Genomic DNA, 21658 nt, shown 5'->3' with positions numbered 1-21658 from the left:
TTAATACTGCTTTTGCTGTTCCACAGGCTGGAGCAGACGCTAGCTTTAAAAGCCAAATTTGGAGCTCGAGGTTCTTGTCAGTCTTCCTTGAAGAAGTCAAGGCATGTTTGATGGGAGAAGAAGCTGTGAACATATGGAAATTAAAAGTCAAGCTGGAAAAACATTAATGAAGTTTAAATTAGGAGCCTGTTTATTCATCACCATCTGTTTATAGTGCAGTAAGATAAGAAATAATTAATAGTTCCTTGCTTGCAAAAGTTCAAGTGAATTCTCACCTGCCAGTTGCATAAGACCTCCTGGGATAGATGATGTGTCAGTTGGATTTGTACAACAGTCTGGTTATCAGGAGCTCTCCAGCTGCTCCATTGCTAGAGCAGGCACTACATGGCTAATGGCAGTTCAAGCACTCGAGGTAACGCACACAGCAGGGTGGAGAAAGAGATGGATGGACCCTTCACCCCACTCTGGGGAGATGTTACGTTTTCTGACTGCATCAGAGTGATGGTACATCCCTGAGACCTGCCAAGTGCTCATGTGGGTGCTCCTTACACCTTTACATACATGAGGATGGATGGTTTTGTTACCAAAAAGCCACTGTTTTAAGCTCAGTAGCAGAGGGAACATTCAAATGAGCCACTGAACTGGCAGTTTTGAAGGGTGGAAGCTTCCAGAGGAAAGACACATCTTGTCAAATGTCTGAGGGGGACTCCAGGTAATGATGTGCTACTGGTGCAGCCAGAGGAGAGACCTGTCGCCAGGCTGAGAAAGTCTGCAGAGAGGCTTTGCTTGCAGTAGAAGCAGGCAGACTCGTCCCTGAGGTTCGATGCAGTCAAAGAAAAAGGTCAAGCAAAATAGTCAGACCCTTGGATAGGGTTTGACCCTCGTGAACCATTAGCCACACACCAAAGTTCTTAACAGATGCTCTTGGATAATCAGTGTGGCCTCCAGTTTTTATTTCAGAATTGTGCAGGGCTCTCATATGGCTTGTCCCATAACCACCTGCCCCTCCAAAAATCTTATATATCCTGGGACATCAGGGATGGCATTAAAGAACTACTGCTGGTCAGCTAAATCAAGTCTTGGGGATCTAGTCAATGTGTTCGAAGAAGCCTGGAGAACAATTTAGTTCAGTCCAAAATAGGTAACTACATTTGATCTTAATGATCTCTTTAAAGGCAAAGGGACCTGCAGGACTTGTTCCATGTTGTCTTTCCTTATTTTTTTGTTTACTGTTCTTTATTACTGTGGTCTAGGTGATACAAAGGTCCTTTTGGTTTCAGTCTTGATCTGACCAGCAGCATCAAGCAACTTCCAGATATGATCACATCAGTCCTCTCCATTCCTGGAAAAGGTGGCCTCTCCTAACAACAGCAGAAAATTTAGCCATATGACATCAAGACCTTAAACCTCAGATTCTCATTTATTTATCTTAAAGGACCAGTACCAGAGTCAAGGTGCCTTTTATTTAACAGAAATTTTTCTTCCAGTTACTAGACAGTGGCCATGATACTCAGTTGGGACAGACCACTGCAAATGGTCTTCCTTCATTGATGCTTTCTTCATCTGCTCTGGCACTCTTCCCAGTCACCAACACTTTATGCTGTAGCTCTTAGAGAGGTGGAGACTGCTTTCTGGAAATTCATAAGAAATCCGCCCTGCAGTTTTTGGAGGATACCCTTCCCTTGACTGCACTAGGAAAGCAGCATCTGAAACATGAGAAGGAAGCACATGTTGCCATGGGGTTAAACCCAGCTTCAACCCTTAGATGTGAGCAGCCTCCAGACTTTTGTGTTGTCTGCTTTGATCCAGTACAAAGGTGATGGCCATTCTTCCAGGTCACCAATCTCTTTCTGAGGAAATAGAACACAAAGGTGTTTTCCCTACAAAGCTGTTATTTGGCTATCCATCCTTGCTTGGTAACCCACTGCTCAAGGATGGTACACCTCTCCTCTGAGGACTGCTAATTCTCAGCTGAACAGAGGTACCTCCTCAGTTGCTTGTTGCTGTCTGAGCCTACCCTCTCACCTGAAGCCCAGACACATACCAGTGACAGGTTGAAATTCGAACGCAGCTCTACATAGCACCTCATCATTCTTCCCTGTAGAGTTGAGAGCTGATTTTTGCGTTGACCTCACCTTTCTACAGACATGATCATGAGATAAGATGCCACAACATCTGTTTTCTGCCTTAACACGCTGTAAAGGTGGAGGCTGTGCTTTTGTTTTGCTTGTTGCTGACATGTCCTGGCTGGAAGTTTTCTAACAAACAGCACTGTTTATTTGGCTTGGGAACAGCTGTCTTGTGGCTTGTCGGGATTAACAGCCATTTAGTGGACCGAAGTCTTGTACTGGAAAAGGCTTTTTAAGTTTGGACAAAATGTAACATTTTTAAATGCCATCAGACTTTTTGGTTTCTTTTTTATTTAGCATGGGATTGAGTGCACCCTCAGCAAGTTTGCCGACGACACCAAGCTGTGTGGTTCGGTTGATACGCTGGAGGGAAGGGATGCCATCCAGAGGGACCTTGACACGCTTGTGAGGTGGGCCGATGCCAACCTTATGAAGTTTAACCAAGGCAAGTGCAAGGTCCTACACCTGGGTCGGGGCAACCCCAGGCACTGCTACAGGCTGGGCAGAGAAGAGATTCAGAGCAGCCCTGCAGAAAAGGACTTGGGGGTGTTGGTTGACGAGAAGCTTAACATGAGCCGGCAGTGTGCGCTTGCAGCCCAGAAAGCCAACCGCATCCTGGGCTGCATCAAAAGCAGCGTGACCAGCAGGTCGAAGGAGGTGATCCTGCCCCTCTACTCTGCTCTTGTGAGACCCCACTTGGAGTACTGCATACAGTTCTGGTGTCCTCAACATAAAAAGGACATGGAGCTGTTGGAGCAAGTCCAGAGGAGGGCCACGAGGATGATAAGAGGGCTGGAGCACCTCCCGTATGAAGACAGGCTGAGAGAGTTGGGGCTGTTCAGCCTGGAGAAGAGAAGGCTGCGTGGTGACCTCCTAGCAGCCTTCCAGTATCTGAAAGGGGTCTACAAGGATGCTGGGGAGGGACTCTTCCTTAGGGACTGTGGTGGTAGGACAAGGGGTAATGGGTTCAAACTTAAACAGAGGAAGTTTAGATTAGATATAAGGAAGAAGTTCTTTACAGTGAGGGTGGTGAAGCACTGGAATGGGTTGCCCAGGGAGGTTGTGGATGCTCCATCCCTGGCGGTGTTCAAGGCCAGGTTGGACAGAGCCTTGAGCCACGTGGTTTAGGGCAAGGTGTCCCTGCCCATGGCAGGGGGGTTGGAACTAGATGATCTTAAGGTCCTTTCCAACCCTTATGATTCTATGATTCTATAATACATAAAAGTGCACAGCCTTAGTTATGCAAACATTATAAAAATAAAGATAAAATGCTGTTGCTACAGACTAAGAGAAAGCAAATTCAAAGCATTTCCAAGGCTCTGGATAATTGCTTATCTATGCAATCTATCTATGCAGAGCTTTTGTTTCTGAGAATGGCTTGTATTTGTCACCCTCACATCCTGTCAGATTTCTGTTTGAGAAACCTCTCTTTCCTTATCTTTTTCATTTTTGTTTCCCTGCCGACTGTATCAGAGCAGTTTCATGATGGTATCCACCTTTTTGTGTAGGATAAGTACATTGGAAAATGTTGCATATGCCATAAGTTACATCGAACTCCTGTTACAATATACGATCAAGACCCAAAAACCTGCTGCAGCCAGTGGAGATTTGTCCACTGATTTTACTATACACTGAACTCTCTGTAATCTAGGTGCCTTTATTTCTTGATATCCAGACCTTTTAACATAGGAAAATGAAATTGTGGAGAACATGAGAAGCTGAGGTCAGAGGTACCATGCTTTACATCCACAAGGCCTAAGTAGGGTTTCTGTTATGGAAAGCTTTTAAATTATCAGTGTCTCACAATTTTAGATTTTCATTTTTCTTGCCTTTTAACCATTAAAAATGCCTCTAGGTGAAACCAAACCTCTCTTTTTGTCCCTTCCTACAGAGCTAAGGTACAGGGCATCCACACAACCCTTCCTGCTTCGGCAGGAGCCCCTCTATATGTGTGGGTGAGAAGGACATTTCCATCACAAACTCCAGCACTTGAGTTCTGATCATGAAGATTTAACTGAGCCAGATCATGAAGATTTTACATGGTGAAAGCTCTCTCTCCAGCTTTGAGTGGGGGCTGCAGGATCTTTCTAGTAGCAGGACAGGTAGTCTATGGCTTACAGTTTGTAGAGGAAATTTCCATCTTACCCTTCCTTACATTATCAGCATAGCACCTCTTGCCTCCCCAACAGTCAAAAAAAAACATTGCTAGAGGTTGACCCTGATCGTCTATGCTATGAACTGCTGTCCAGAGGTGCCCACGTGGGAAAAGCCGTGTAGGAAGAGTAGGTACCTAAATTCAAAGTCTGGTTCTCTGTAAATCCAGTTCTTTACAACTTCTGGAAGAGCAAGGGGATTTGAGTGAGGTATGAGGAAGCCCTGGAACAATCCTTTAAGCATGTTTCATGTCATAGCACTTTGTCTTAAGTCTTGGATCTTTTGTTTCAGTTTGCATGTTGTGGAATTAGGCAGAAGGACTCAGCTCACAAATTTGATTTATAGGAGGAGTGATCTAGAGGGATGAAAAAAGTCAAGTGTTTATTTAGTTTGTTGGTTAAGAAAGATTGAAAGATTAGAAACTTTGATTTTTTTTTAAAAAACTTGTTTTCTAGTAGATGTTGAGGATGGAAGAACTCAGGATTTTCGTGCTTAAAAATAATCCTCGAGAAATAGTCTCTGGTGATTTCTTTCATACTGTTTAGAATGACTCAGTCTGGGGGTTTAAGGTGAAGTATCCCTCTATGTCTTTGAGTCAAATTTCTGAAAAATTTAGGAAGAAAGATATCCTAACATTTCTTGTTGAGTGCTTGGATAGCTTCTACTGGAAGAAGTCTTTATAGCAAGTAACGGTGGTGTTGTTACTCCTAAGCTTGTATACAGGGTGGGAAAAATGAAATCAGTATCTCTGTCTTGCCACAGATATTGAGGCAAAGTCCGAGGTAAACTTTTTCACTTATCCGCAATCTGGGGATACTTTTTGCTTTCTGTGATTGGCCAAGTCGATTTTCTCCTGAAGTGGGACTGCAAATCCCTCAGTGGCGGCTGAATAAAGAAGCATCAGTGCCCCACAAAGAGCACATCAGTGGTGGGGTGGTATCAGGCTTTTGCATGCCCTTGGCAGTATTGTGGTTTTCCTTCAGCTATGTGTTTTCGCAGTCACATTCTGCCTACAGTGCTAGAGTGATAGCAGGCAGCATGACAGGCAAAAAATATTCAGATTAAATGCAAAGCTGTGGAAAGTTGAAAGGGGAGCTCTGAGGGGATGGGTTTGCTTTGGAGCAGACTGTCAGTGTCGATAAAAACAAAAAGTTGATGAGATGGAGCTGGGGGAGAAGAGATGCTGGCAGGATGCTTGAGAGTGTGAGAGGGGCTGGGAGTGGGGAGGAAGGAGGAGGTCACAGCAGTGAATAGGGGAGAGAAAGGGTTGAATTTTGCAGGGAAGTGTGGGAGGATTAATTTAGTGAAACCTTGGAGCTAAGCTAGCCCTGGTCAATGCAATCTGTCACAGAAAAATAAGGTGAAAGTCTATTCTGCAAGTCCAGGGCAGGGCGGGATGGGGTAGAATTAAAAGCACAAAAAATACAAGGGAGAAATGATAGGGAATTGCCTCCATGCTAGAAGCATCTAAATAAGCTAGGACACTTCAGCTTGAAAAAGAGATGCCTGAGGAAGGACTTGAAAGAGGATTTTGTGGTTTTTCTCTCCAGGGAAAGAGATATTGTAGTTAGGTTATGAATATTTCTGTCTTTGTAAAAGAACTAGGCAATTCCTAATGAAACCAGCAATGAGCAGGTTCAAAGCGAATTCAGAAAAGGATGCATTTTTTCTTTCAGTGGGCACTTAAACTGCAACTCCTTGGCCCAGGAGGTTGTGAGTTTTAAAAATTTCCAGAGATTCAGAAGCTAAATGAAATTGCATTTAATTAAAAAGATTTATGGAAAAAAAAGAATCTAAAGTATTTTTTATTATATATAACTTTTAAGATTTAAATGGAAGATTATCCTGATGCAGGAAGTCTCTGCTTATTGGAGTCTGGGGCTGTAGTAGTAATCCGAGGCTCATGGTGGGTTTTCCTAAGTCTCTACTGTGATTGAATTCAAGCTGCCTGTCTGGAACCAAGTTAGTAGATTGTTGCAGGGACCATCTTTTAGGGTCTCTATTCCTCAGTCAGGCAAAAGCTTAGGGCTCAGCTGGGATAAGAAGGTTGCTAATTGGTTGTAATGAGACCAAACTGGACAAACCACGGGTGAGCACCTAGGCTGCATTTCTGCGTGACCTTGTCGGTGAGAGGATAAATGTCACCCAATAGCTACTTACAGTCCTAACTCCAGAGAGGTTGGAAACTGCCTGCCGACATCAAATTGGAGTGAAAATGAGTTTCCATTGCAAGCACACCAGGCAGTACCCTGAGGGATATCTCAGCTTGGCTTAATGAAGCCCTTTGTCCTGCTGTTACCTACCTGTGGGTAGGGAGAGGTGTGCAGAGATCCTAAGATACCTCAGGCATCAAATGGGCATCTTTGTACCTGAACATGGATTCAAAGAGCAAAAGTCTTGTGTGTGAATGTCCTGCAGAAGAGATCAGGAGTGACCTCATTCATTAAGGAAAATGTAGTGCAAATAAGAAATGTGCTGAAAGATTTTCTTTTTTTCTGAATTAGGAGGTCACTTGTGTTAAGAAAGTGCCTGGCACAATCCTACTGCTGTTTATTTCTTCCCTCAGTGAAACGTAGTCACATCTTAGAGCCCTGCCAGAGCTCTGGAAGTCATGTTTATTCGTGAAGGAAAGTTACTCTCTGCTGCTTCCTAGATAAGCTTTCACCGTGTATTTGCTGTAAGTGTGGATATGACACAAATAAGTGGGTTTTGCACTCTGGTCTGCCAGTTCAAAAACTGCTGTATACCTGAACCTCATGACAATTGACCTGTTTCTGTTTATTAACCTTTTAAAGAGGGAGGAAATGAGGGCCTGAGCTTTGATCTGCTTTTAGCAGATACAATGGAAATGTTTTCAACCTTCTGCAGCTGTGGTGGAGTTTTCTAATCCACTGCAGCCAGGACTGTGTCAATGTTCTTCAGACACTTCTTAGGCAGAACTCCTTAGTGAAAGGCTCTGCAAAGCCCAGCTGAGGCTAACGCAGCCCTTGGCTTGCACTTGCAGCATTTGGCTTGCAAAGAAGGATCTGCCAGATGTAAAGATCTCAGCTCCAGTGCATGGCCAACAGCCTCTAGCCCATGCCTTGTGCAGGACTTCAGGAGCCTGGTTCAAGAGGGTGAGAGGTGGCTGCTGGTAATTGCACTAATTGTGTGGCTTACTGGGCAATGATGAGCAGTTCGATCTGCTTATCTGAATGAAGGTTAAGAGGCAGCTTTGTTAGAATCTTGAAGGATTTGTCCCTGCAGCCCTCCAGAAGAAGATATTTGGCTCCAGAGAGCACTTCATGATCTACCAGGCAACAGCAGGACAAAGCTGAGATATGGAAGTCAAAATAATTGAAGTTAAAATAATTGAAAAGGGAAAGACTCTCATATATATATATGTATTTATAATGAGAAAAGTTTAAAGGATTTTATTTTACTGTTTACCAGGGATGTGGTAAACAATACTGTCTTGAAAAAGTCACATACTTATTTTCATACTGCTTCCCAGACTCACTTGTGATCCTCTCCAACGCAAAGCACAGCTCTTGGCAGTGTGTATTCCTCGGCTTTCAGTAACAAGCAAATGAGCAGAGCAGTTCTTTTGATTGGAGTTGAAGGGCACATGTATTCATGGCTCATTTGTACCTTCTGCTTGGGTAAGGATTGATAAATACCTTTGCATCCTTCCTACAGCTACTGAGTGTGAGGGAGAAGACGAAAGACAACATTTAGAATTAATTAATGGAGAAGCACTTAGCAATCACCAAACATGATTTGATCAGGCTAAACAAAGTGTTATCATTATTACATCCATGAAGGCTAAGCGATGCCACAGGGAAGAGAGGGAATTCCTTTTTCTGAAGCACATTGCAGCTGTTTCTGCTCTCAAATAGTTTTTTTAGGTATTGATCTGTCATGCTGACATGACTGAATACTGCCTGCCAACCCCATGATCCCAGCAGTTTACCACGGTGAGGTGTATCAATTTTGGAGAAAGACAACCATTTTCTGGAATGATATTTGATAACAATTGTCTGTGTTCTGGATGGACAGGCACAGAGTTTTGCCAGATGTTATAGTGTGATGGCTACAGGGCGAGCAGCAAGTGTTGAACTGCAAATGCAAAGCATCTTGTAGGTATCAGTCTTTGTATTGTTCCAGTTCATTAAACTCAAGTTGCTCATGCAGGCTGTCTTCCAGTTGTTGGAGAGAAGAGGATATCTCCAAAGAATGATTCGTTTTCTTAACTTTAGATATCCATCCTACAGTAAACTACATGAACTGCCAGCCAGAGCTCTGGTTTCCATTGGCTTCTTTCTGTTTACAAATCTGACTTTAAGATGTATAAATTTAGGGATGTAAATCCCACCTTTAAAACCTGGACCCTTCCAGGCAGCTGCACAAATATTATCAGCACATCTGGTGGGACAATAAGGAAGAATGGTGTTGGAAGAGCTAGTAGGTGTGTATGAGAGGTCTTTACAGAGGCAATAATGTTTAGAGATCCCCTTTCTGTGTCTTGCAAGGCCAGTGTTGTGTGTCTTCACTTTATTTTAATTAAAGAGAGCTTTTGTTACAAAAATAAACACCTAAAAGCTTTTTTCATGCATTGCAGGTGGTGGTGAAAAATGTTAACACAGAAACAGATACAGATCACAAAAATTCTCAAAATGCAGAGTTCAGGACATTTAAAAAGCCATCTGATACTATCGCCTTCATTTTATTTTGCATTATAACCTGTCCTGAGGTAATGGGAGCACTATAATTTATTGAGGTTGATGGAGGAAAAGATTGTAGAACATGAAAGATCTTGTCATGAAATCATCTATTTTCCATGGGCAGAATATCTAATACCTTAATACTTTTGGAGCTGCTGGTTGTTTGATGGCAGATAAGTATGACACTTTGGAAACTGAGCTTTGCACCTGACATTAGAAACCTGAAAACTGAATTTTAATGAATTCTACAGAAAAGCATGCACGAGGAAGATACCGCCAGGTATTCTGTTTTTCAGGCTCCAATAAACTCACCTCAGGACTTTGTTTGAAAAGTTGCGTTTGCTCATGAAAGAAGAAAATAAAAACGTGTAAAATAACTTTGAAAGAGAGCTGAGGGATCTTTTTCGGCTTCAAAGCATTTTTTTGTGATCTCTTTATTGATCTGAGGCAGCACGATGTCTCAGTCTGAACAGACTGATGATGACACCAGCCTTTTTCTTAGCTGAAGTAGTGAGAAATGATTTAAAAGAGGAATTTCAGATCGGGATATAATTACCAAGAACTGCAGCTTGACAGTGGTTTTCATAGTTCCCTTTACTTGGATGTGAAAAGTATTTTCTCAAAGCTTTCTTCTTCATAGTCTAGTTTCTCTTGTTATGCTGTTGACCTTAACAGTAACATGCTAGTCACATTTGGGGAAGTGTTGCAATCTAATAGGGCATGACAAATAACTGAGAGCAGAGGTGCTATAAAAAAGTGAGATCTGTTGACAACCCATCTATCTAACCTAGGCAGCAACTGAAGTGCATGTGCATGAAGGGGGAAAAAAAGTTTTCAAAATTCTAGTAAGAACTCTAAAACGTGTAACATGTTGAGGCAAAAACATGACTTGTTTATTTGTTTGTTTGTTTGTTTTTAATTCAGGTCTACCAAATCCCTTTGGCTTCAGTGCTAATGTTACATTATTCAACAGTGCAGTGTGTATGTGACATCATTAATGTCTTTTGTGAAAGCAGAAATTAAAAGGCAAAATCAGAACAAGATATTATAATTTTGTAGGAAGGACATGCAATTTTTTTCTCCCCAAAAGTTTTTATTCTCTGCAGAAAATCATCAGAAATGCTTAATTGTAATAAACCCCTAAGATTTCTCCCTGAAGTTAGCTCCATTGGTTATGCATTCATTTCTAGCTTGGACATCTAGGAGCGTACCACTTTGTACCACCCTTCCATTAGAGAGCATCTCCTGGCAACAGCACTGTCCCTCCTCAGCCCACAGGAGTGTTTTGTGCCTTCTCCCTTTTTTAAAGAGAAAAACTGCTTTTGGGGAAGGGATTTGGCTCCTGACCCCTTGATTGTCATCAGCATCCTCTCCCTGCTGAACATACACCCTGTGCAATCATCTCATTTCAAGGGGAAGAAAAAGGTAGTGACAGAAGTTTGAGGGAAGGGAAGCATGTTTCGTATGTTTAGACCAGGTGTTTTAATGAAACAGGGAGAGCTAAGGGCAAAGAAAAGAGAGATCTAATTAGGCATTTCTGCCTTTTTCGTCTTTAAAAAAGGCACTGTTCTCTATTAACTCTCATTTACCCAGTTCTTGCACTGATCTACTGTTCTTTCTGTAATATTTCTGGAATATTCCAGACAACACCAGTGCTGAATTTCAGGGATTGGGGTAGCTGAAAGTTACGAGTTTAAACAACATATTTCTGTGACTTTCCTTCCAAAAGGTGCCTGCACCAAGGTGATGAGCTCCACACACTTTTGCTCAGCTGCTCTGCCCCAGTTCCTCTGCTCCATCCAGCAAATCCTACTTCTACCATCTGCATTCGTCTTTTCCCCCAGGTTGCAGAAGGCAATGGGACAACATCACGTGCTGGCCTGAAGCGGAGGTGGGAGAAGTTGTGGTACGGCCATGCCCAAAGTACTTCAGATTCCTCACGACTTTTCTTGGTAAGCAAAACCAGATAGTTCATTGCACTGAAATGGGTTTACAGCTTCACTGCCTGTGGGGCTTCATATCATATCCCAGGGGATATTTCTTGGTGTAATCAGAGGGAGAAACAACCTCCTTGCACAAGGTAAAGGAGGTTCCCAAGCGGTACATGAATGTCCAAATCATTAGAACAACCTCCCTATCCTTCATGCAGTACCAGATATTGCCCTGGATCATAGGGATGCAAAAATGGCTCCTGGTGAAATCTAGTAATGTAGATGTTGTGTGATGAAAGTTGAATCAGCCTGTATAATAGTATGTTTGTTGTACAACACAAACAGTTTAGCACTGTAATTAATGAAGTCACTGACATAAAATAAACAAGCTGAAACTGTACCTAATAAAGTATTTTTCTGCTGAAATGACAAATTTGGCCACAGGCCAAGAAATTAACCTGACAAATACTCGACAGGAAAGGTTAATAGGGAAAGTAGCGTAACTCACTCTTTGGGGTGTTCCGGGAAGCTTTAATTTAAAACTCAGGTCTCAAGGGCCATGCAGCAACAGGGCTCTTTGTCTCCTGGTATTTCATAGTCATTATTTACTATTTTTATAGTATTCTTGCAGGCCTCCACAGAGAATTAAATACTTTTGCATTGAACATTATGCACCGAGCTGATAAGTCTCCACTTTTATAGCCTTACAGTCCAAACACACATGGTAGATTGTGAATGAGAGAAAGGATACAATGTTGTCCCTGTTTAACAGACCAGGGCACTACACTGATTAACCCGCACATGCTGATTACATGACTTGCCCAAGGCCGCACCAAAAGTCTTTGCAGATCCAGAAGGGAAATTCAAAATCCTGGAGTCCTATCCTTTGCTGTTTCCAAAACTCACCTGTAGTTCATCATTGCAGAGAAAGCAGACAGAAGCTGCTGTAATATCACATCTTGCAGGGTGAGACTCCTGAGCATTGGTTGAGCCATGTGGAATAATTGCTGGCTGTTGATGCTTTGTGCCCTCTCCTCTCCTGAGCACATTTGCTCACTGGGTTTTAGAGACCCAAGAGAGTTAGATAAACAGGAAGAAAAAAAAAACTTTTTCGTATACTTCATCCCATCAGAGCAGAGCAATGAGGAAAGTATTACATTTGTTTGATCATATATATATACATACACATATTTATATTGTATATACGAAAGTGGAATGCCTTTAACTGTGTGGGAGCATGGGCTTATGAGACTGAATAAACTTGCCCATTCAGGGGCAAGTACTACCCTCTGAGATATCCTAGGACATCATGGTCTCCATGTTCCCTTGCAGAAAGGTGCAGTTCTCCTGTAGTTCATGTGTCAGTGGGTCTCTCAGGTAAGGTAAGGGTATCTCAAAAAACCTATGCTCATGCAAGTGAATGATTCCTGTCCTGGGAGAAGTCCAGACTTCGCTGAGAGCACTCAGGACATGACTTGGGCTCTCTGTGCACTTAATGTGCCAGGCCAAGAAAGAGCCTTGAACAGAAGCCAACCCATGACCCTTCCCTGCATACCCATGTTGTAATATGGCTGCTGGCTTTTGTCCTCTTCTGTGAGCAAAATTTAGCAAATGTCATCTAGCCTTGTAGTTGGCAAGGTCAGCAGCCTTCTAGGGCAATTTCACACTGCTTTGGATGAATTTCCTCTGGTTAAATGTAGTTTTCTGCATCTGACTGTCATCCAGGAACTTCAGTCACTTGACAGCTGGCTGGTTAGGTCAGTCATGGCTAGGGAATGATTCATCTCATCATATATTAGCCAATTTTAAGAGATCAGATGAACAGCACCTTGACAATACCTATTTCTTATTTTGTCTTACCTTGCTTAGTATGGTAAAGCACAGAGTGACTTGCTTTGTTGGAGAAAGTGGGTTCAGCACTCGTAATTATTGCTGTTTCTAATGCAGGTGTGTCTGTATGAGATAGGTGTCTGGGATTCCATTAACATCAACAGTAATCAAGTCAGTGCAGTCAGAACTGTATGTAGGAACCAAAACTGTATGTAGCTCTTTGATTGTCGTTGCCTGAATTGATAAATTTTCTGTTGAGTGTAGTAGAAATGCAGGCACCAAGCTCACAGGTAGGCACCTACACTGTAGACACTGAGAGCTCAATTAGTTTCTTAAACATAAGCAGCCGGTGCCATCTGAGATACTCTACTGGTTTATGAGAGTAAACCATGAGCACTAGCCTGTACTGGTGCTAAGATACCTGTATTTAGGAAACCAATTTCTAACCTGAAATGGCATTCATGTGAACTGATTTTGCAGTTTTCCATATGTAAACCTATCTCTGAGCTTGTTTTACCGTCAGTGGCCAGAAATAGGCTCCTTAGAGGTGCGCTCATCAGACTTCGACTCAGGATAAGTTGAATAACATGGATAAACCACATATTTCTCTCCATTTACAATGGAATGATTGTAGAGTGGCTCTGGCAGATATGAATGTGTTACAATATGGTTGAATCCCACCTTTGCAGAGCATATGTGCTAGCATCTCCTTCTATAAACAGAGGAACAAATGCCATTTCCAAAGCAGAAACAACAGCTTTGATTTTCTCTGAGCTATGCACTTTGCACAGTCAAATACAGTTGTGGAAAGCAGATATGGTCTTAAATAAAGGGAGGGTTAGATTGCCTCTTGTATTTGTTGCAAAATTAATGCCGTTAAAGTCTGTGAAGCAGTTCTTGCTTTGTAGTAGTGAGCATCACTTTCAAAGAAATCACTCATCTGGTTAATGTTTATGTCTTTGTCCTGGGTTCAGCTATAGCAGTCATTTTTCTCCTGCTTAGTAGCTGGTGCAGTGCTGTGTTTTTTAACTTTCAGCCTGGGAACAACGCTGATAACACCGATGTTTTTAGTTGTTGCTAAGTAATGTTTATTCCAACCAAGGACTTTCTCAGTCTCATGCTTTGCCAGGGAGGAGGGGAAGCCGGGAGGAAGCAGAGACAGGACACCTGACCCAAACTAGCCAAAGGGGTATTCCATACCACAGCACGTCATGCCCAGTATATAAACCGGGGGGAGTTACCCGGAAGGCCCAGATCACTGCTCGGGTCGGGCTGGGTATCGGTCGGCGGGTGGTGAGCAATTGTATCCTCTCCCCTTGTTATTTCACTAATCGTTATTATCATTGGTGGTAGCAGTAGTGGTTTTGTGTTATACCTTAGTTGCGGGACTGCTCTTATCTCAACCCGTGGGAGTTGCATTCTTCCCATTCTCCTCCCCATCCCTCCGGGAGCGGGGGGAGGAAGAAGGGGGGGGGGGGGGAGTGAGCGAGCGGCTGTGTGGTTCTGAGTTACTGGCTGGGCTCAAACCACGACAGTTCTTTTTGGCGCCCAACGTGGGGCTCGAAAGGTTGAGATAACGACAGATCTGACCAGAGTGTGTTTAATCATATTTGTGATAAGCATTCATTGTTACTACTCGTCACAATGGTGATTATTTGGCTCTCAGACGTGTTGCGCCTGATCTCAGAGTTTCAGCATGTTGTACCTTACTTACAGCCACTATTTGCTGTTTTAGCGTTTATCGGCTGGGGGGCCTGGGCTAAGGTTCTTGTTTCACTGTACTTCATGGTAATGACTTGTAATACAATAGACTCATTGATCATGAAACTGGTCTGGTTTGTGCTTCCAGCGTGGCCATCACCACTATACATTGGGAGGTATATAATGAAATATTTTAGCAATTGCATATCTTTTTTTTTCTCCTCGGGGGGTAAACTTACGAAGGAAGCATTCTCTTTCACCCCCCGTTCCCCCACCAGCCTATTTGCAACAGCAATTGAGAGTTCTGAAGGTTTTAGATGGCCTTTGAGTACCCTTGAAACCTGCCTGCTGATTGTGCTGGGGATCAGCATGTTGGCAAACATACGGAGTGTGTTTTACCCACGGCCATCCCGTCGTAGGAACATCCTATTTCGTTTAATGTCAAAAATTCAGCAGTATCAGGTTCGAATCTGGTCTAGGGTTAGACGACGATATAGGAGGACCACCAGGAGATTTTCCCTGAGGCTGGACAGTTATGAGTGGCAGGGTGTGTGGGATAGTATGGGCAAGTACCTAGGCCAGTGGGCCCCTCCAGTGCTTTGGAACTTCACCACTGAACAAGTGCAACATCCGGAAAAACTAGTAAAACACTTAAACGAGGTGTGCTGTCGTCCTGGTTATACCAGAGAGGGACAAATTTTGGCAACGTGCTGGGGCTTGGCCTATGCCTACAGAGCCCTGCTCAACACTATCCAGCACCTTCAAAGGGAAAAAAATGTCTCTGGATCTGATGGCAAAGCAACAGACAACGCAGCTATGCCAACTACAAGCACAGCAGCTAGTCAGACCCTGACCACAACAGTCAACACAGCTACTCCAAGTACAGCAGCTACATCAACCCCAGTGACAAGCACAACAGCTACTCAAACCCTGACCACAACAGACAACGCAACTACTCCAACTTCAAATACAGCAGTTACACCAACCCCAGTGACAAGCACAACAGCTACTCAAACCCCGACAGCAACAGACAATGTGGCTACTCCAAGCACCACAGCCACACCAACCCCAGTGACAAGCACAGTAGCTACTCAAACCCCGACAGCAACAGACAATATAGCTACTCCAAGCACCACAGCTACACCAACCCCAGTGACATGCACAGTAGCTATTCAAACCCCGACAGCAACAGACAATATGGCTACTCCAAGCACTGCAGCTACACCAACCCCAGTGACAAGCACAGTAGCTACTCAAACCCCGACAGCAACAGATAATGCAGCTGTTGGTGTTACTCAACTCCCAAGCACAACAGCTGCACCAACCCCAGCAATAGACATTGCAACCACTCCAATCCTAGTGGCAGACACTGCAGCCACTCCAACCACAGTGACAAACACTGCAGCTAAACCAAATGTCCAGTTTGTGACAATGTCTGTTGCCCCTGTAAGCAAAAGCAAACGAAAGGCACAAAGAGCAACCCGTGAAGCGAAGAAAGATGAAGACCCAGTGCCATTACTATATGCAACAGCACCTGAACAAGAGTTACTACTACGTGGGTCAGAGGAAGAGGAAGAAGAAGAAGAGGTCACTTCTCGACCCCGGACCTCAACCGAACTACGGAATATGCGAAAAGATTTCACCCGTCTTCCAGGGGAGCACATTGTCACCTGGTTGCTCCGGTGCTGGGACAATGGGGCCGACGGTCATGAACTAGAAGGTAGGGAAGCCAAGCAGCTGGGATCACTTGCTAAGGAAGGAGGAATTGACAAAGCGATTGCAAGAGAGAAGCGAGCCCTCAGTCTTTGGAGGCGGCTCCTGGCAGCTGTGAAGGAAAGGTTTCCCTACAAAGACGATATTACGAATCGCTCAGCCAACTGGACCACGATAGAGAAAGGCATCCAGTCCCTGAGGGAATCAGCCATTATAGAGATGATCTATCGTAGGCCGGATTCCAGGAACACATCCGTAGACCCAGATGAAGTCGAATGTACACGACCCATGTGGCGGAAACTTACACGGAGTGCGCCATCATCATATGCCCACACATTGGCATCAATGACCTGGAATGACGGAGTATCACCAACAGTGGATTTCCTGATTCGTCAACTCCGAGAGTTCGAAGACAATCTCACCCCTTCCATCATTTCAGCTGTGGAAAAACTGTCCCAGGAGTTCAAACAATTGAGAGACGATTTATCCGATCTATCCAGCTCTCCACGCGTACCAACCCATGTCTCAGCTATCAACAGAAGGCGCCCTACTGCTCGAGAAAGAAAATATACAAGGTACACGCCACGGGCCACCCTATGGTTTTACCTGCGGGATCATGGAGAAGACATGAGAAAGTGGGATGGAAAACCTACTTCAGCTCTGGAGCAACGGGTGCGTGAACTGAAGAGGAGAACAATGGTCAAGGATGATCCTCCCAGGAAAGCTGCTGCTCCAGTCTCTGGCGAGCAGTTTCCCAGATGGAGCGAAAGAGCTGATTTTACTCCAGCTCCTGTGATAAGGAATACTAATCCCTTTCTACAAGACAGAAGTGGAGAATTTTGTGATCACTATTAGAGGGGCCCTGCCTCCAGCCAGGTGGAGGAGAGGGATAATCGGGTTTACTGGACTGTGTGGATCAGATGGCCTGGCACATCAGTCCCACAGAAGTATAAGGCTCTAGTAGATACCGGTGCACAGTGTACTCTGATGCCATCAAGGTATCAAGGGGTGAAACCCATTTCTATTTCTGGAGTGACAGGAGGATCCCAAGCGTTAACTATGCTGGAAGCTGAAATCAGCCTGACTGGGAGGAAGTGGCAAAAGCACCCCATTGTAACTGGTCCAGGGGCTCCATGCATCCTTGGCATAGACTATCTCAGGAGAGGGTATTTCAAAGACCCAAAAGGGTATAGATGGGCTTTTGGTATCGCTGCCTTGGAGACAGAGGAAATTAAGCAGCTGTCCACCTTACCCGGTCTCTCAGAGGATCCTTCTGTTGTGGGGTTGCTGAAGGTCGAAGAACAACAAGTGCCAATTGCGACCACAACAGTGCACCGGCGGCAATATCGCACCAACCGAGACTCCTTGATTCCCATCCATAAGCTGATCCGCAGACTGGAGAGCCAAGGAGTGATCAGCAGGACCCGCTCACCCTTTAATAGCCCCATATGGCCAGTGCAAAAGTCTAATGGAGAGTGGAGATTAACAGTAGACTATCGTGGCCTGAACGAAGTCACACCACCATTGAGTGCTGCCGTACCGGACATGTTAGAACTTCAGTATGAACTGGAGTCAAAGGCAGCCAAGTGGTATGCCACAATTGACATTGCCAATGCATTTTTCTCAATCCCTTTGGCAGCAGAATGCAGGCCACAGTTTGCTTTCACTTGGAGGGGCGTCCAGTACACTTGGAACCGACTGCCCCAGGGGTGGAAACACAGCCCTACCATCTGCCATGGATCGATCCAGACTGCACTGGAACAGGGGCAAGCTCCAGAACACCTGCAATACATTGATGACATCATCGTGTGGGGTGATACAGCGGAAGAAGTTTTTGAGAAAGGGAGGAAAATAATCCAAATCCTGCTGAAGGCCGGTTTTGCCATAAAACGGAATAAGGTCAAGGGACCTGCACAGGAGATTCAATTTTTGGGAATAAAATGGCAAGATGGACGCCGCCAGATCCCCACAGACGTGATCAACAAGATAACAGCAATGTCTCCACCAACTAACAAGAAAGAAACACAAGCTTTCTTAGGTGTTGTGGGGTTCTGGAGAATGCACATCCCAAATTACAGTCTGATTGTAAGCCCTCTCTACCACGTGACCCAGAAGAAGAATGATTTCAAATGGGGCCCTGAGCAACAACAAGCCTTTGAACAAATTAAACGAGAAATAGTTCATGCAGTAGCCCTCGGACCAGTCCGGGCCGGGCCAGATGTGAAAAATGTGCTCTATACCGCAGCTGGGGAGAATGGTCCTACCTGGAGCCTCTGGCAGAAAGCTCCAGGGGAGACTCGAGGTCGACCCCTTGGCTTTTGGAGTCGGGGATATAAAGGATCCGAGGCCAGCTACACTCCCACTGAAAAAGAGATACTGGCAGCCTATGAAGGGGTTCGAGCTGCCTCAGAAGTGATTGGAACTGAAGCGCAGCTCCTCCTGGCACCCCGGTTGCCTGTGCTGGGCTGGATGTTCAAAGGCAGGGTCTCCTCTACACATCATGCAACTGATGCTACATGGAGTAAGTGGGCCGCACTAATTACACAACGAGCTCGAATAGGAAATCCCAGTCGTCCAGGAATTCTAGAAGTCATCATGGACTGGCCAGAGGGCAAAGATTTCGGGATGTCACCAGAAGAGGAGGTGACGCGTGCTGAAGAGGCCCCACCATATAATGAACTGTCAGAGAGTGAAAAGCAATATGCCTTGTTTACTGATGGGTCCTGCCGTATTGTGGGAAAGCATCGGAGATGGAAGGCAGCTGTGTGGAGTCCCCTGCAACAAGTGGCAGAAACTGCTGAGGGAGAGGGTGAATCGAGTCAATTTGCAGAGGTGAAAGCCATCCAGCTGGCCTTGGACATTGCTGAACGAGAAAAATGGCCAGTACTTTATCTCTATACTGACTCATGGATGGTGGCAAATGCCCTGTGGGGGTGGTTGCAGCAATGGAAGCAGAGCAACTGGCAACGCAGAAGTAAACCCATCTGGGCTGCTGCATTGTGGCAAGATATCGCTGCTCGGGTGCAGAACCTGGTGGTGAAGGTACGCCACGTAGATGCTCATGTACCCAAGAGTCGGGCCACTGAGGAACACCAGAATAACCAGCAAGTGGATAAAGCTGCTAAGATTAAAGTGGCTCAGATGGACTTGGATTGGCAACATAAGGGTGAATTATTTTTAGCCCGGTGGGCCCATGACACCTCAGGCCATCAAGGCAGAGATGCAACATATAGATGGGCTCGTGATCGAGGGGTGGACTTAACGATGGACACTATTGCCCAGGTTATTCACGAATGTGAAACATGTGCTGCAATTAAGCAAGCCAAGCGGTTAAAGCCTCTCTGGTATGGAGGACGATGGCTGAAGTACAAATATGGGGAGGCCTGGCAGATTGACTATATCACACTCCCACCAACCCGCCAGGGCAAGCGCTATGTGCTTACCATGGTGGAAGCAACCACCGGCTGGCTGGAAACATACGCTGTGTCCCATGCCACTGCCCGGAACACTATCCTGGGCCTTGAGAAACAAGTCTTGTGGCGACACGGCACCCCAGAGAGAATTGAGTCAGACAATGGGACTCATTTCTGGAACAACCTCATAGACACTTGGGCCAAAGAGCATGGCATTGAGTGGGTATACCACATCCCCTACCATGCACCAGCCTCTGGGAAAATCGAACGGTACAATGGGCTGTTAAAAACTACACTGAGAGCAATGGGTGGTGGGACTTTCAAACACTGGGATACACATTTACCAAAAGCCACCTGGTTGGTCAACAGTAGGGGATCTGCCAACAGGGCTGGCCAAGCCCAATCAGAACTTTTACGTACTGTAGAGGGGGATAAAGTTCCTGTGGTGCACACAAAGAATTTGTTGGGGAAGACAGTCTGGGTTATTCCTGCTTCAGGTAAAGGCAAACCCACTCGTGGGGTTGCTTTTGCTCAGGGACCTGGATATACTTGGTGGGTAATGCGGGAAGATGGGGAAGTCCGATGTGTACCTCAAGGGGATTTGATTTTGGGGGAAAACAGCCAATGAACTCAATTGTATGCTGTTGCCTGCTCTATAACACTTTTATAGCCCACCAGCTAGATATCTTCAGGTCACCAGCCATTGACCCTGACTTCCCTCCGATCATCACCTCAACAAAGAATGAATTTTGAGGAAACCAGACGAGCTCAGCAGTGACCAGATGAGTTTGGCGGTATCATCAGCAGGCAACAACCCAACACTACGTACCATCCCTCCTGCCCTGAAAGACTATTACAAGAGATGGAACCTGACATCATGGACTGGATGAGTTCAGCAATTTTACAGGGATTGGTCCATGGACTAGGGAACGATATCTTTCTCTGTGTGTGGGTGTGGGTGTATATATATGTGTATATATGGGACAGGGGTGATGGTGTGCTGAGAGATGTGGGATCTGAGCATGACGTGAATGGTATGGAATAAGGGGTGGATACTGTCCTGGGTTCAGCTATAGCAGTCATTTTTCTCCTGCTTAGTAGCTGGTGCAGTGCTGTGTTTTTTAACTTTCAGCCTGGGAACAACGCTGATAACACCGATGTTTTTAGTTGTTGCTAAGTAATGTTTATTCCAACCAAGGACTTTCTCAGTCTCATGCTTTGCCAGGGAGGAGGGGAAGCCGGGAGGAAGCAGAGACAGGACACCTGACCCAAACTAGCCAAAGGGGTATTCCATACCACAGCACGTCATGCCCAGTATATAAACCGGGGGGAGTTACCCGGAAGGCCCAGATCACTGCTCGGGTCGGGCTGGGTATCGGTCGGCGGGTGGTGAGCAATTGTATCCTCTCCCCTTGTTATTTCACTAATCGTTATTATCATTGGTGGTAGCAGTAGTGGTTTTGTGTTATACCTTAGTTGCGGGACTGCTCTTATCTCAACCCGTGGGAGTTGCATTCTTCCCATTCTCCTCCCCATCCCTCCGGGAGCGGGGGGAGGAAGAAGGGGGGGGGGGGAGTGAGCGAGCGGCTGTGTGGTTCTGAGTTACTGGCTGGGCTCAAACCACGACAGTCTTACTCTTTGATCCCTTTGCAGGAATATGAAAGGTTATACCAAGTTGTGAGCAAGAGAAAATCTCTTATATTTATAGCAGAAAAAAGGTGAAATACTGGGAAACAAAGAGTTAGTGTGATTTTCCTGCCAATGAATATGCTCTTCAAATGACTAATATCCTTTCTCATGGTAAATAAAGGATTAAATGTCTCATGGCATTTAGAAACCTTAAAATGCCTAGCATAGTCCTGATGTCATTTGACATTAAATTTTATGTCATTCACAAATCCAGAAGATTTTTATTATTTCGTGACATTCATCAGAACCATATGAAGGAGCTAGATGAAAATATTTTTGGCACCTTTTTTTATTAAAGTGCGTTACTTGCTATCCCTTGACCAGAGCATTGCAGCTTTCTTTCAATATATGGAAGATGACATTTGTAATAGGGATTTGTTTCCTGCAGTTTTTCC

At 44.8% G+C, this 21658-nt stretch overlaps 1 protein-coding gene across 2 annotated transcripts in view; it reads left to right on the top strand.

Annotated features, from left to right (window-relative positions):
- VIPR1 (vasoactive intestinal peptide receptor 1) overlaps nucleotides 1-21658 on the top strand; it is a 119053-nt gene that overhangs the window by 40287 nt on the left and 57108 nt on the right. For both annotated transcript variants that reach the window (XM_030501306.1, XM_030501317.1), the window contains exon 3: nucleotides 10831-10938. In XM_030501306.1, coding sequence (XP_030357166.1) covers nucleotides 10831-10938 — 108 coding nt within the window. The remainder of the gene's footprint in view (nucleotides 1-10830; nucleotides 10939-21658) is intronic.

Source organism: Strigops habroptila, chromosome 1 (genome assembly GCF_004027225.2).
Source record: "Strigops habroptila isolate Jane chromosome 1, bStrHab1.2.pri, whole genome shotgun sequence".
In the NCBI taxonomy this organism is placed as follows: Eukaryota; Metazoa; Chordata; class Aves; order Psittaciformes; family Psittacidae; genus Strigops; species Strigops habroptila.
Note: the sequence above shows the minus strand (reverse complement) of the source record. Positions and strands in the feature narration are given on the sequence as shown.